The 16278-nt window shown below is 41.0% G+C and overlaps 1 protein-coding gene across 1 annotated transcript; it reads left to right on the plus strand.

Moving 5' to 3' along the window:
• Positions 1–57: 57 nt before the first annotated feature.
• Positions 58–7494, plus strand: LOC104519149 (tumor necrosis factor ligand superfamily member 10; the record flags this gene model as incomplete). Its single annotated transcript, XM_010168291.1, has 5 exons — positions 58–216; positions 3730–3882; positions 5453–5495; positions 6227–6346; positions 7049–7494. Coding segments are annotated over 5 exons (921 nt in total), but the record flags the coding sequence as incomplete, so codon positions are not given.
• Positions 7495–16278: the final 8784 nt, after the last annotated feature.

A 16278-nucleotide genomic window follows, 5' to 3' on the forward strand; every position in this document is an offset into this window, starting at 1 on the left:
CCCAAACCATTCTATGATTCTATGATATAATTTTTTAATTTTTATATTTTTTTAAAGGAAGGACAGACGGAAAGGGGGAGGTTTGCTGAGGCGGGTTACACAGTGTTTGTACACAGCCGGCCCCAGCGCTCCCAGACAAAGAGCTTCGCTCTGTCTGTGCCTTCGCCTTTGTCTGGGCTGTCCCGGGGCTGTGGGTACGCGGGGATGGAGTTCAAGGCAAGAACAATTAAAAAGTTTCTGGCTTTGTTTAAAATATGGTACACGGTTTTGCAGAGAAGTAGCAAATGTGCTGTCCCATCACACTGCGGTGCCCCATCAGCAGCAGCAGCCTCTGCCAACTGGATAGTCAAGTAGACAACAGGGAAAAAAACACCGAGAAAAGCTAAAGTACCTTTTAAGTGCCTCCTCTAGGAAAATACAGAGTTTTAAGACAGTGACTAATCCCAGAGGAACTTCACTCAGACAGCAAACACCACTGAATTCCTCAGGATGACTTGTAAAATACCCATTGTATAGTCTAGATGCTTTGGTCTCCTTACAGCCACCCTTCAAGCCTGCCAGCTGCTGCTTAACTCTTTCCTCTTCCTGCAAAAGACCATTTCCATTCCAAGAAAAATCACATTTGATTGATAGTCCTGTAAGCCTTTATGTGTGTGGTCCTGCTTTTCATTGACCACCCCTTCCAGTACTTAGGGTTTCCCTGAGTGTCTTGCCCAAAATTTACTGTCCTGCTATAAGTTGTACCAGTATCTTGCTCTCCCTGGCACAAAGGTAAACCTAACCCCAGGTAAGTGTACTATTACATTATACAACTTCAGAAAGTGTTGTATACATGTAAAATGTTTTGTTACCTGTGCATTTATTCCATGCTGAATTTAATAGGTGGAGTCTTCTTGAGATGTCAAAGTCCCTTGTGAAGCAAATGTTAAAGGTTATACAGTATTCTACAATATAAGCCAATGCTTATATTTTGGAAATATATAAAATAGATTTTCCTGCAAAGTGTATAGCTGTGACCATTGCAGATTTGGTGAAATGGGGGAGTCACAGAGACGTGTTGATTTTATGAAATCAGGTCACATAATACTGATAATGAAGAAAAATACATAAATGCATTCTCATCTCTTCATGCATATGGTTCAGAGTCCTTTGCTAACAAGCTTGCCAATCTCACTAATTAGTAACCACACTTATCTTTCTCTTCCTTCTATGCAAATATGTACACCTGGGACACAACCACATCTAGTGATACTTGCCCAAAATACAGCTCGCTGTTTCTGAAGAATAACAAGCCTGCATTTGGTGTGAAAAGCTAAATCTGCCCACACTGAAGTTCTCCTGGGCTACAAAGTAAGGTTGCTGGCTCTGGAGGGGGTACCTTAAGCACATATTCTTGCATGTACCATCTGGTGCACAATAAACAAGGAAAAAGCTTATCTAGAAACACAGTCTGCTCCCCCACATCCACATGGTGCATGTGGAATAAATCTCAAAAGATAAACTGCGAATTTCATCAGCCCATTTTGCTTCCTTTTGTTGTTCACAATATCCACATTTCTATACCTTCACCAAATTACTGTGGCTGCACAGACAGCAGGTATTTTTATCTTTACAAAAAGAATAATGTATAACTAGCATTTGTCTCTCTACAGCTGTAGGCATCTGAGTAGGACTACAAATATGACCATTTGTTTAACAGTTTTGCTATGGGAGGAAGTGCTGAGACATGAGCACAATAAAGTTCACTATGCTTCAGGATACGGGGCTGCAAGGAAAATATCCTCCGACTTCCTTCTGTTTTGAAAACATAGCCCATGCACTACTCCTAGAGTGGGAGAGCAGCTTTACAAGATAGCGTTCCTGCAGGACTTGTGTCTTCAAAAACTTCAGTGCTACAGATAAACCTCATTTGAGTAAGTCTTACAACACCCCGATGCCTTGCTTTCTCTACCCATAAAGCAGAAATAAGGATCCTTCAGTACCATAGAGCACTGAGACAAGGTTGCATTCCCTGAGGATTTAAAAATGCATGCAAAATACTGTTCCAATGCCAATATAGTAAAGCTGTTTGGGGGAAAAGTGTGCCCAGGTAAGGAAAAGGCAGAAGGGCAGGACTGTTTGCTTCCAGATTGAAGGGCAAAGCTCAGAGGTGAGCTGCAGATCTGGTAAGAGAATAAACAGTAACATCTCAACTGCTCACATATTTTTAAAAACTCGTCAAACTACTTTGTTAGAGCAGCTAGTATAGTTAAATCTGTCAGAGCCCTTAGTTTTAACTGTGTTTTTACCTCAATAAGCACATGATTTTAATCACTTTGAGTTCTTGACACAGGAAACCTAATTTAAGAATATCACTGTACTTCTCAGTAAGGACACAGAAATCTCCACAAACACTCAGAGTGGTGGTTCCATTTCACTTTGATGCCAGCAAGGTACATAATCATTCCAGATATTAGATGAAGATCTATAGAGTCTGCTGCTGCAAACTGAAGGTGCTGTTCAACCTGGTAGGTCGTGCAGGGTGAATTCTCCTAATCCTCCTGGGGCATGAAATCTCTTCCTAAACCTTTGTTTTCTAACAGCAGGAAAAGCATGCAGTGGGAAGGAGGAGCAACCAGTTGTTGCTTTCAATACCCCAGTCTCAAGGACAGCTGAAACTGGTACTTGTAGAATAAATGTATCTGTTTAGCAAACCAAACCACACTTCTTTAACATAAGAAGAGTGACATTTAAATGTTACAAGAAGCCCACCTGAATGCTTTGCATGTTCATTGCCGTTTGCTCTTTCTTCCAAGTTCCTGTAGTACTTTGCTGGCAGGAGGAGCCTTACCAGTCTTTATAGCTGATGCAGCAGTAACCAAGTTCAAAGCAAACAGGACCTGATGTTACCTGCAGGTTACATGAGGGTTACATGCAGGTTATGTGCTGGTACATGAATCAACAGTGCCAGCTGGAGTTGTGTGTGTCACCTTGCCCTGCTGATGCAGAGGGGCATGGGAAGAGCTTTCTGCTAGAATAGAAACTCCCCATCACAATCCCTTGATGTCAACAGGAGTTTTGCAGCTCTCTTCAAACTACTTTCTCTTTATCAGGAAGAAAAAAGTGTTTTCTCTATGACTGCATGGTACAGACATAGGCTCTTGTCACAAGCATTCAGCATTATAATCTCATTTGGACCCAGATGTCATTTCTGTTGTCTGAACTTTGTTCTGGACTATTAGGTCAAATACAGTTACAGAGAGAGACCCCACAATGGATAGGGGGAGGATATGGTATGGATATATACCACTAGAAGCCTGGACTGTAAATGACATTGACTGAAAAGACAGAATGGAAAATACTTTTAAGGTCTGGTATTTGATTTCATCCTCAATAATTTGCGAAGAAAAATCCCTTGTGCAAAGGAAATGTTTTTAATGCAGAGCTAGAGAAACTAAAGAACTCACAACATTAGTGATTTGGGTATTGAATTGTCACAAACCTTATTTAGTTGAGTGCTGGATACCAAATTATGTCCATGGAGACAGTGTAAGTATATTTTTGCATATTGGCTATGCCATCGTAATTAAATAAATATGTAAAATCAAGTAGAATTAATCGTGCTGTCTCTATAGTCGTAACTTGTACTGTACTAGCAAATGCTTTAAAGAAAAGAAAGCGTGTTCCTAAGTGCAGTGAATTTAGTGACATACCACAGCTGAAGAATCCTGGCTCTCCCTTCTGTCACAGCTCCGGGACACGTACTCCAGGAGCGGCATCGCTTGTCTCACTGGGGAGGAAATCGGAAATTTCATCCAAAACTTGGATCTAATTGAAAGTGAAGAAAGAGCGGCTGACCCCTGCTGGCAAGTGAAGTGGCACCTGGGAAAGTTAATTAAAAAGGTATTTGGGAACTGACATGCTGAAACTGTGTGCGTGCTGATACTACAATCTATAAAGAATCCCAGTAGCAGAATAAAGGGGGGGGCTCCCAAATTTATTTTTTATTGCAAAGGAATAGTCAAGCCACAGGTTCAGCTGCAGAGTGCTTGCACTGAAGCCAAAAAAACCCTTGACAATGGTTTCACTACAGTCAGGAAATAATAAAGCAAAGACAATCCGCTGTTACTAAGGGAATTTCAGTGATAGTTGGCTTGTCTGAAATACCTCAGGGTAGAAATGCTCGACTCGAGCTTGTTTTCTACCTGACCATAGAGATGATGGTGATAGCAGAGGTGTCACTCCCTCTTTGGAAATACAATGAGAGTGGCATGAGAAAATGAGATTTAATTTAACACAGGGAGAGGTAAAAAGGTGCCTGAGGAATGGTCACAGTCGTGTGTTGTGTATTAAAAGAGCAGGTGAGCACACAGCATCGGGCACAGCCCCTTCCCAGCTCAGCATTCAGAGAACACCATCTCCTGCGTAACTTACACACATGTATCATTTTGGCTACAGCGAAGAAAATAAGCCTGGTTGAAAAAATCAGAAAGGCTAAAATCTTCTGGAATGGTTTTCTAATATCCCATCTCCAGCACATAAAAAAAGCTCATCTGTAAAAATTCACTTCTGGCTGAAACTTACCTGGCAAATCTTGCAGTCCAAAATAAATCCTCTATTTGTATTCAGAGATCTTGGTTCCTGTGGTGGAAGTTCTGACAGTAAAGTCCCTGAACTTCTGCATAAAGAAAACATTGGTTTATTTAGTGAACATTTACACATCTAATATACCTACTAGCTCCCTGATTGCTTAAAAAAGATAATCTGGGTGCCAGAAATAATAATTAATGATAATGATAATAATAAAGATAATAATAATAATAATAATAATAATAATAATGGATAGATGGATGGATAGATAAATAGAAATATGGCAGGGCAGAACCCATCAGTAAGTGGCAATACAGGGCCCCTGTATTTACCCAGGTAATTACCCAGGTATTTACCCAGGTAATTACCCAGGTAAATTATCTCAAACCATCAGCTTGCTGCAGCTACACCACCATCAGTAACCAAACTAGTTCATTTCAGCAAACAGTTATAAAGAAGGGGAATGCACGAAGGAAGATGTGCTGGCTTAAGAGCTTAGAGGTATAAAAAGAAAAGAAATTTAATTTCTCACAGCTAAGATCCCACAGAAGTGCACACTACCAAGTATTTTGCAAATGGAAGCTGATGCTTGTACACTGTATCTCTTCTTATTTGAGAAAAGCACAAGGGTCAAATTTTCCAATAGACTTAAAGCCCAGGTGGTTGAGCTCTCTTGAAAATGTTTTCCCACATATTTCATTACATAAAACATGTAAATGTAGAAATACTTTATTATACAACAAATTAATAGGCACTTTTTTTATTTGCTTATTGATGAAATCCAGCATACCTTTATTCATGAGTTTGAGAAAGGAGCATCTTTTTCCTGCATCTATCAGTTTCTGCTGACAAACTAATTCTTTTTCTCTGTGTTTGTTGGCAGATGATGTCAAAAAGCTACGAGGAAAACATATCTGCAGTCAACGGTATTATAATAATTTTATTAACTGGCAAAAAAGAGCTGCTAGTGGCACCTGGTGTGGAATTTTTTAAAAGCACAGAAAACACTGACTAAGACCTTGTACTGGCAGCAAATCATCAAAAAATGATTACTTATTACTAGAAGGGAGATTTTCTGGAGATGTGGTCGAGTGGTTAGAGCAAGGTAACTAAGGTGGATGCAGAAGACTTGGCTTCTAGACCTCTGTCCCACGGTGTTACAGGGACATTTAAGCAGTCTGCTCTCCTGGGAACCAGCAGGACTGAGCTGCTGTATGCACAGATTGATCAAGGAATAGCTCTGCTGAAGCTCATACACTTCTAAACATGTTGAGTGAAAGCATTACAACCTCCAAGTGGAAATTTGGAATGAAGATTATGAATAGTTAACCTGAAAGGATACTGATCACTAATATGAAAATTTGGTACTATGGGTTATTTTAAGTTGTCTATTGGCAATTTTGGGGTAGGGGAAGGAGAAAAAGGAGAACAAAGATGCATATTATAAAGACATTTCAAGGTGAGCAAGAGTGAAAGAGAAATTTGAGCCTCATTAGCCAATAAATAGCATTCAGTCTATGACTTAGTCAGTTAAAAAATATGATATCCATATTCCTTAAAATCAGGTCATATGGGACAGATGTGTTTACCAGCTTGCAGATGTGCTTTCTTACATCCTTGCTTCTAACATGAGGTTCCATTTCTGGTCTTCCTTCAGCTGAAAGAGCCCTGACGTTGCCGCAGACCGAAGGGCAGCAACCATCACGCAGCCCCATCAACAGGATCGCGGCTCATCTGACAGGCAACAGCAATAGGAAGAATTCCCTGTCCCCACGCAGTAAGGAAAAACTCCTAAAAACAATTAAAGATCACAGAAATTACTCTCTCGCTGCTAGCCTCGTGCTTACATACACTTTTTAATATTTGCATTGAGTTAATAGTAAGAAACAAATCATTAAAAAGTCATCTTGTCCCAGATAATGTTTTTTTCAACTAATTCTTGCAGAACTGGGAGAAAGCCTGTTCCCTCTGGGTACCTCTCTTAACTTTTCTTCTGGAACCTTTATTAGGAGGAAAAAAAAAATATATCCTTCTTCCTAATGTTAAGTTTCCTTCTTTTCTTTCCTTTAATTTCCTTCTGTTAGTTCTGAGAGTCCCAGCTGCTATGGTGACAGACCTCTTAGAAACACAGACAGAGACAGGGGAGACTTGACATTCAGGCCAGATTAATGAAAAACTTGGTTGGGTTTCTACAGCTTTGGAGGGGATGAGACACAAATGGGTATTTTAACTTTGTTACTAAGTAACAACATGATGATTTTCCTCTTATTTGGGAGCACAAAACTTAAAAATTCACGTAGGGCTTAACAGCTTACTTCTGGACCCTCAAATTGCTTTGAGGATGGACCTAATAGCTGCTGGGAAGAGCAGGTTTCCTTACTTTGTTACTAAAAACCAGACTCCTCAACTAGCAGACACCTGGCTTCACTACCTGGCTTTTAATTTAACATTTTCTCTCTTTTTTTTTTTTCTCAAGTAGATTCCTCACCCAGAAGAGGGAATGGACAAAAAATAAACAACTGGGAATCATCAAGGAAAGGTCACTCTTTCCTTTACAACGTGGAGCTGAGAAACGGCGAGTTAGTGATACCCCAAACGGGCTTTTATTACATCTACTCACAAACTTACTTTCGTTTCCGTGAAAACGAGAACGAGGATTCAGATTTGTTGGCACAAATCAGGAACCCCAAACAGCTTGTCCAATATGTTTACAAACTGACTAATTACCCAGAGCCCATTTTGCTCATGAAAAGTGCAAGAACAAGCTGCTGGTCTAAAAAGGCAGAATATGGACTTTATTCCATCTATCAAGGTGGTGTGTTTCAGCTGAAAAGAGAGGACAGGATTTTTGTCTCCGTTAGTAATGGTGACATAGTTGACATGGACAAAGAAGCAAGTTTTTTTGGAGCTTTTATGATTGGTTAAAAGGTGAAAGTCATGATCCAAAGGAGACAGTTTTCCTAGTCAGAACCAACTTAAAAATCTCTGCAATAGGGGATAACAAGCACACAGTGTAGCAATACTGACAATACCAGACTCCCCTTTCTCAGCTCACTCAGTGCGAGGTCTGACTGGTCCAGGCTGGGAACGTGTGAGGATTTCACCAGCCACAGGTGATGATACCTTTGGCCAGAACCCCACGCAGGTAAGCACTCACCTCCACCTCCGCAGAGATGCTCCACACCAGCTCAGCCCTTCAGGTGGGATGGAGGATGCTCCAGGTCCGGTTACTTGAGGCTGAGGCTGGACATCAAATTCTATTTGTGGTCTCCATGGGGACCCCATCTTTAATATCTCAGCTCTTGTAAGGAGCCTTTGCAAGTGTCACTTCCCAGGTGCCCATGGAATTACTCTGGGAGTTTTTGTTTGAACCCAAGTTTTACAAAAGTTGAAAGGCCGTCAGAAACTCAAATTGCATGTGTACATGTCATCTAACAAAGCACTTAAGCATCTAATTAATTTCAAGCACGTGAACAGTCTGACTAAATCACAGTATTTACATGCTTGAAATTAAATATGTGCTTAAGCATTTTTCAGGATCATGGCTTGAGTAAACACATTAGTCCATCTTAATCAGGCTATTGTACATAAAAACAGCTGCTGAAATGACACAGAAGAGGTTTTGAAATCAATCAGTACCTTGATCAGCACATTATGATAGTGCCTATTTACTTAATTGCTGTGCTGCAAAGATCTCACCAGGCTTCCCATAGGTTCAGTAATGTCGTTGCTGTTACACTTGTGGACAGCAAGTACTTGATCCAGAAAAAAGGTGTTTTTTCTGTAAATACTGAATTCTGTTAGACATTTGCCACAAATTAAGCGTAACATGGCTTTTCCATGTTTATTTTTGAACTGGCCTGTATTTGATAAGATGTAATGCAGAATAACACACCCCAGTGACTAATATTTTAAGGAAAACATACACAACTATCCATACTTAAACAAGAGCTGCAGTTTGGGTAATGCTGTTTTGATTTTTATTTTATTTTTAGGAACAGGTGGAAAATTTTTGTAATTTTTTTTAGACCATAATTTTCTTAAAAACTGGACACTATATTTTTTAACTCTGTGAGTAGGACTATTTTATAATTAAAAAAAAAAAAAAAGGAAAAAAAAAAGCCCAAAACCATTTGCAAGTGTAAGCTGTGTGGGTTAGATCCCCAGTGTAAATGAGGTAGCATTAATCAGCACATCTGCAATGTTGTCAGTGGAGCTTTACCAGTTTACACCATGAACACATTCTGCCCAAGTTCAGAGAAAACTGGGGGGAAAAAAAAGTGAAAAAAAATTGGAGGGAGAAGACGACAGTTGCTCTGCAAATGTTACTTTACGTCAACAGAATGATGCCAGGAGAAAGTCTGGTCTTTTTTTTAATACACTAAGGTTGCCGTGGGAACCCTCACATTCACCTCCACATTCTGGTAATTAAATCACTCTACAGCCCTTGCATATGGGCTGCCTGAGTCAACAGGCATCATTCATCTTAACACTGTCAACAAGAGGAAATGAATAGACACACAAGCCCCTGCATTTATTTTGTCATTCAGAAAAGCAGTTACGTTGGTTCACTTAAATACCTGTGTTTGAGCTGCAAGAGAAGAATTTCAGGAATACCCTCCTCTTGTCAGTTTAGGGCAAAAAACCACACTGCTGTGAGCCTAAAATGAAGAGTTTTAACTTTTGCCTGCTATTTTAACGTAACGTCACATAGACTGTTTTCAGTGGTTATCAAATATGTTGAACTCTCCATCATTTACTGGAATACTTTGGTTTGCCTTGTTCTCAAATCATCTTATTTCAACATAGAACAAAAAGTATTTCTACAGTTTTCTTTCTGATTTCAGTATTTAATTCAGAAATTTTCTGCCTGCCAGTGAGGGAGAACAAAGCCATTCCCTACGTGTCTGGATGTCTGCTATATCAGAGAAATTACTCCTTGCAAATGGACAGGGCTTTTCAATCCCAGCACAGGACTGACCTGTTCTCAGGTTTAGGGGTTTTTTTAGCAATTTATTATATTAAAAGGTAGGGGTTTGTTTTGGTTGTTTGTTTTTTTGTTTGGGTTTTTTTTTTTAGAAATGTTATTTTAGGAGCTTATTTGAAAGAAAAAAATATTTGAACTGTGAAAAAGTATTTCAGATTTACTGGTAGCTTAGAGTTAGAAACCCTCCCTATAGCTAAGGACCAATTTGTGTAACATAGGAGTCATGGCTGCTAGAAAGGACTGGAAGGAAAGTGTGGGGACTCCTCAAACTTGCAGCTGATGCTAAGGCAAACTGTCTATTACACACGGGTTTGGGTTTTTTTTTGCTCCATGTTTTTTCCTTAACTCTTGATGTATAACACCATGGCTGCTGTCGCTCGGGGAATGCTCCCTGGCATTATCTTCCTGTTTAATCTAAACGTAGGTATTCTTGGTCTCTGCATGCAGAGGATATCTCAACAGGGATCACACTGAGTAATCATATTTTATTTCTGAATAATCCAAAAAGGGATGCTTGACAGATATTATCTTGTGGACAGATTATCAAGCAGTATCAGAAAGGGCACATTTGAAGATGACTGGAAAGATACAGCAACTTCTGTTTGTACATTTGCACCCTGGATCAAACTTTTCATCTCACTTTATGTTGAATGACGAATGTAGCAGATTTTTATTTGTGGATGTACGTTGCAGTAACATGTAAAATACTTCAATTTTTCTACATGCATTTTGTATAAAACAATTTTAGTAAATAGTTAATTAGTTTTGCAGTGATTATTGGTGTCATCCTATGGCTTCCGTAACAGCAACCCAGTCTGAAATCATTCCTCTGACATTGGTTGGTATCAGTTATCATTCATTAAATGCCACAGAGAGTTGCAATACAAAGGACATAATGCAAGCCACCGAGCAATGCCATGTTGTGTAATGCCATAGTACTGGCTTCCAAACCCTGGTTGGTCTTGTGTAGTGCCATATAACTGGCTTCCAGGTCCTCCTTGGTGAAGAGCATCTGGAAGCAGTACACTAAAACACTGAAAATGATCTCATGACCAGAGACTACAAAACCCTGAGCCCTTCCCTGAAGCTCTTTCTCATGTTTTTAGGCTTTGGCAATTACTTAAGGACTGGGAAATCTGTGTAGTATGGAAACAATCTAATTCTTACCTATCACAGAACTACAGTAGAAGATATATTGAATGTGTAGGGACAAGGACCATTTACACAGACGTTGTAAAGCAGCAGTAAAGTGGAGATCCCCTAACGCTGAAAACAAATGCACTTCCTACCCCAAAAGCAAACATGGGATACTGTTTGGTCTACCCATTCCACTTCCAAAATCTGCCCCACCAAAAAAGGGTATGAAACCCACACAGACCCTGGAAACTCAACAAGATGTGAAGGCATCATCTAACCTGACCCCAGCCCTGTGATGGGACATGGGGTGGGTTTGTCCTGCGTGTGCAGAGAAGGGCTGCAGCTGGAGCAGCAGCAGCGACAATGTGCTGCAGCAGGGAAGCTCCTGGGGAGAAAAACCCCCAGGAAAATTGCCCCCACTTCAGCCACCCCCAAGGGCTGTCTCACCTCTGCACCTCTCCTTTTGACATCACCTTCCTTTAGCGCTTCCCAGTATTCTCTTACCCTCACCTCACTGGGCTGTGGCTCTACTCATTGCACATCTACAGAGAGCAACAAAAGGATGCTTGCCTCCCTAATGGACTCATTATCTCCATACATTTAGCCCAGTGTTTGTGTGAGGCTTTGTTTGGAATAGATGGACATGTCACCAACCTCGGCAATCAGATAGAGTAGGTCTGTGTGTGCAGCTCTCCCCATCCACACCAACCCCACTGGAACCAGTATGCCACTGCCAGGGAGAAGTATCCCCCACAACCACAGCCTCAAATTGCACAGATGTCTACAGGTTTTAAAAAGAAATTATTCCTTTCATAGAGACTGCTTTTATTTCAGCAGAGGGTTCTCTTTTTTTTTTCCCCCTGATGTTTCCATGGGAAAGAGAACATGCCAGCTAACTGGCTTTTGTTGTACCTTTCATTACTTCATAGAATTGGACTTCTATTTTCTGCCTCTCTTTGCCTTAGTAAATGTAATGATTATTGTTTGTATTGCAGCAATATTCACTGCCCAAGCAGGAGCAAAAAAAGGAATGCATTTGTTGTACCCTATGCAAACCTTTAAAAAGCCTGAGTCAGACACTGAGATTTTGAGATTGATAATTTTAGTTTTCAGATTACGTCTATATATTAGGGTCTAAGAAAAGATCAAATGTAAAGCTCAATATAACATAATTAAGCACAATGAGACAAGATCTCATTCATCCCTCCAAGGCACCTTGTGCCATTCAGTAGCAGAAATGGAAAATGGATTAGGATATTGTTGGATCTGATCCAATTTTCACAGGTTGGGGTTTTTTTCATGTAAAGTTACATGGAAGTTTAGCAATTTTCATCAGAATCATCCAAAATTTGGCTCTCCATAACTTCTCTCTGTACTAACAGACTGAAATTGCATGCTGTATCACACACATATTAAAAATTACTAATTTTCCTCTGATTACCAGGGTACCACAGTTAACTGCCCGACCACCGCATCACTGCTGCTTTGCAGAACCACACCTTTTCCTGGGACATTCAGGATCCAAACCCATACAGACATTTCTATTAATTTCTTCTGAAAGTTTTAGAGGTGACATTGGATTGGGACACTGGGACATGACAGAAATGCTGTTGAGCTGCTCATGGTCAGTGGGGGCTGCGGCTTATGGCAGAAGCCTGTTGGTTTAAGCAGCTCCCCATTTTTATGGGCTGTTCTACCAGAGTTAATATAAATCACGCTCCTTGTCTTTGATGCACGTAATACTTTTGCACTGAACACATCACATACTTAACACTCAGCATTAGCAAACATTAGGGAATCCAAAGTTCAAACTGCCTTTCAGAAACCAGCAATTTAAACACAGTAGAAGCCAAGGCACAAATTCCTCCTCGAGATACTTCTGATTTTGTCTGACTGTGTATTCAGCTCGTATTATTCTCAATTTGTATGGAGTCAGGGTATTTAGCCCATCCAGCTACTGGGTGAAGACAAAGTGGATTAAGTGCAGATTTGCTGGTGAATTGAGCCAAGTTATCACTCCCCATTTAACATGAGTTAGAAGTATCAACAAGAAAGTATGACCAGGAATAAACTACACAATCCCATCCTGCGTGTTCTGGCACTAACAGAACTCAAATCATAATGAACATTAATATTAACACATGTACATCAGAGGAACATCTCCATCCAAAGCCAGGACAGTCAAAACCTGCAGACCTTACTTAGAAAGAATGTCCAATGATATTAAAAAAATGCAGGCGACATCTCCTATTACTCTCAGGCTATGAGTTATGTAATAAACTCTACATACATTTAACACAGAGCAAACATACCTGTGACGGATGAACCATGTTCTCTCTCCACTTGGTGAACAAGTTGGACAAAGCGGGACATTAATGCCCAGGGTGTGACTTGGTGGCACAATGAACTGAAACACAGCGAAAAGTGAAGTCTAAAACAAATGCCTCTGAATTAGTGGCCACAGTTTTGCTGCTTAACAAACTGGTGCTGTTCTGAAGTCTGCTTGCAGATGTTTAGTGCCATACGAACAACTGTAAAGTCATTTGAGCACATTCTGGGTTTTATGTTATTAAGTTGGATCACTGCTATTTCATCAGCGCTGCTCACTGATGATAGTTGCTAAACAGTAACCTTTGAAAGCACATGCCAGATCCTACCTTTTGTTCTTAAAAGACATTTATAATAAAAGTCAAAAGATCTTCTGCCCCTGGGTATAATAAAAAACCTGCATCTGCTTTTCTGGGAGTTGTTGGAGGTTCATAATTTTTAAATGGGAGATCTCTCTCTTCAAGTCTGTTTTCCACTTTCTTCATCTCTCCACAATACAACCGTAATCATTCTATAGTCAAAGCCTTCAGATATTTCCATGACAACAAACAATGATATAAACAAGAATTAAAACTTTATTGGATGAGAAGAAAATGGAAAGAATAGAACATAGGAGAGAGAGTTCAAAACTCCATAAATAGAAACTCTCTTCTACCTTATCTCCAGTGCTAAGACAGCTTTAATGCTGCCAAAGAGAAGCACCAATGTTTCAAGAGTTCCATGAAAGGTCAATGTCTATTATAATGCTTTAAAAAAAATTTATTTGTTTAATATCTATTTTGTTCATACATCCAGTTAGTTGGTAAAACTGTGAATAAAAAGTACTTCTGCCTCTTTCTCTCTATTTCTTTCATCCCAATAACATCAGTGACTTCAATCTTTTCTGCAGTTGTTAAGGCAATATAAGAGTACAGTGCTTGCAGCTGAGGGCAAGTAGATAACTTTCTGGACATAAAGCCATCTTCTCTCACAGCTCTTGTATCTGCTGTCACCACTGTCCTTCAGCATATGCAAAGAAGAGGAATTCATTATATGAAGGTTGTGGGATGTCTATGTTTTATATCCCACCCAGATTTGGCCTGCAATTGCCAAAGAAATCAGAAAGAATCAGAAAACTGGAGCTGCAAGTCAGTCTCAGTGGACTTGTTTTCCATCCCTGACTCCATGAAGGAGAAGCAGCCAGAGAAGCCCTTGCCTCATGGCACCATTAGCAAGAAGGGGATCAGTGTTGCTGGATTCAAAGCACAACTGCTGTCTGATCCAAGTGCCTCATCATTCAGCACATCAAACTCCCAATGAATTCAGTGTTCAGTTGTTGCATTACAAGCTCAAGCTGTCTGGAATATATAAATCTGGTGCTGCCTCACTTTTGGCTACTTGATTGTGCTACACACACCTCAGTTCAAGTATTATTTTAATAAAGAATAATTTTTTTCTGAAGAAAAAATAGAATAAAGCTTTTTTCTCCCTGGGGAAAGGGAAGTGGTCAGTTTTGACAAGATAGAGCTCAGCAAAAAGTGGAAGAATCTCATGAGAATGAAGGATCCTCTCTATACAGAAAAGTCACATATTTATATCAGGTAATTTGCCAAATATCAGCACCATGCAGCTAATGTCACTGGTCTGAGAATTTATCAGGAAAAAAAAAAGAGTGAAATAATTCTTATAATACTAGCAAGCATTTGACAGCCTAAGTACAGAGGCAGTCACCAGCTCCTCCGTAATAGAAGGCAATGCCATTTAAATTAGATTGGACACAAAATGGCAATATAAAATAACTGTATATTGGTGTCACAGAGCCCATGACTTTTCTTCAGAAACACATAAAACAATTATATAGGCAGCTTGATAAACAAAGTGAGAAGCACGTTAAGCTCCTCCTCCTTTCCAACTGCAATTAATGTGTAGCCATCCCTATAAAATTTAGCAACTGTTGAGTGACGTGCTACAAATCTGTCTCACAGCTCAGGAGCAGGAACCAGGAATACTGATTCTAATGAAACTGCAAAAATATATCGTCCAAATTAGGATACAGACAAGGCACCAAGGCTAATGCTGGCGTTATCACAGAGAGTGCCTGGCTGAAAACAGGCAGAGGAGCAGCGCGTGGTGTCACACCAGGCTTGTGCTCTGTCCTTAAATAAAGCTCTGCAGCTATGAATGAAACAGCAGTGCTGACAGATGGTGTACACACGTACAGGAGTGCACCCTGGAAAAAAACAGCATACAACCCTTCCTCAGCTGAATTCAGCTGGATGCCAACGTGGACTCAGAGCACTGGCTGCCCCTGGAGATGGGGTGCGAGGGAAGGGATGCAGCCCCTCCTGATAAAATAGATGGGAGCAGAAAAACATTGTGCTGTAGCACACTCTCTGACACCTCAAGTGACAAGTTGAAAAGGAGGAGAAATACCCTCTTCACAGGTGTCCTGAGGGTCACTTTGCTGTCCCTGATCTTGCCTTGTGCTGCTTTCATCATCTTCTGGGATACAACATTATCCTTTAGCAGTTCGTAGGAGTCTGCAGCTGGGGAAACACACGGTTATAATGTATGTGTCTGCCAAGGGCAGAGCACAGGGCAGCAGAAACAGGCTGAATCAAAATTTAATTGTAGGTAAATCATATAGAAGAGGGTGATTATCGCAGCTTCACTGAACTGGAGCCTTTCCGGGCTCCTGCCAAGATCCAAGGGCAGAGCCAAGATAGAAAACGAGGAGACAGCAACCGCAGCCGTCCCTGTGTTTCTGCACCCATCACCACATCTCCACCTGCCCTGGAGCACTGAACATCCCAGAACATCCACGATGTGACAGTGGAGAGAAAGAGCACAGAAACTGCTGGCAAAGAGGGTCGGTACCACTGCTCGAGGAGCACGACCACCCTTCCAACAGACACAAGTGGGAAACCACTGAGCAGGCAGGGACAGGCAGGGACAGGCAGGGAGTGGGCAGCCAGGCTGCCCGCAGGTGGGAAACGCTGGAGCCGAGATCCCCCTGCTCCAGGAGATGAGATCCCTCTGCCCAGGGCTGAGATCAGCCTGCTCCAGGGGATGAGATTCCCCCTGCCCGGGGGCTGAGATCTCCCCGCTCCAGGGGCTGAGATCCTCCCGCTCCAGGGGATGAGATCTCCCCGCTCCAGGGGATGAGATCCCTCTGCCCAGGGATAAGATCCCCCCACTCCAGGGGCTGTGATATCCCTGTTCCCGGGGCTGAGATCCCGAGATCTCGCAGCTCCGGGGGACTCGGGAAGAAAGTTTAT

Source organism: Antrostomus carolinensis, unplaced genomic scaffold, assembly GCF_000700745.2.
Source record: "Antrostomus carolinensis isolate BGI_N321 unplaced genomic scaffold, ASM70074v2 scaffold9460, whole genome shotgun sequence".
Lineage (NCBI taxonomy): Eukaryota > Metazoa > Chordata > Aves > Caprimulgiformes > Caprimulgidae > Antrostomus > Antrostomus carolinensis.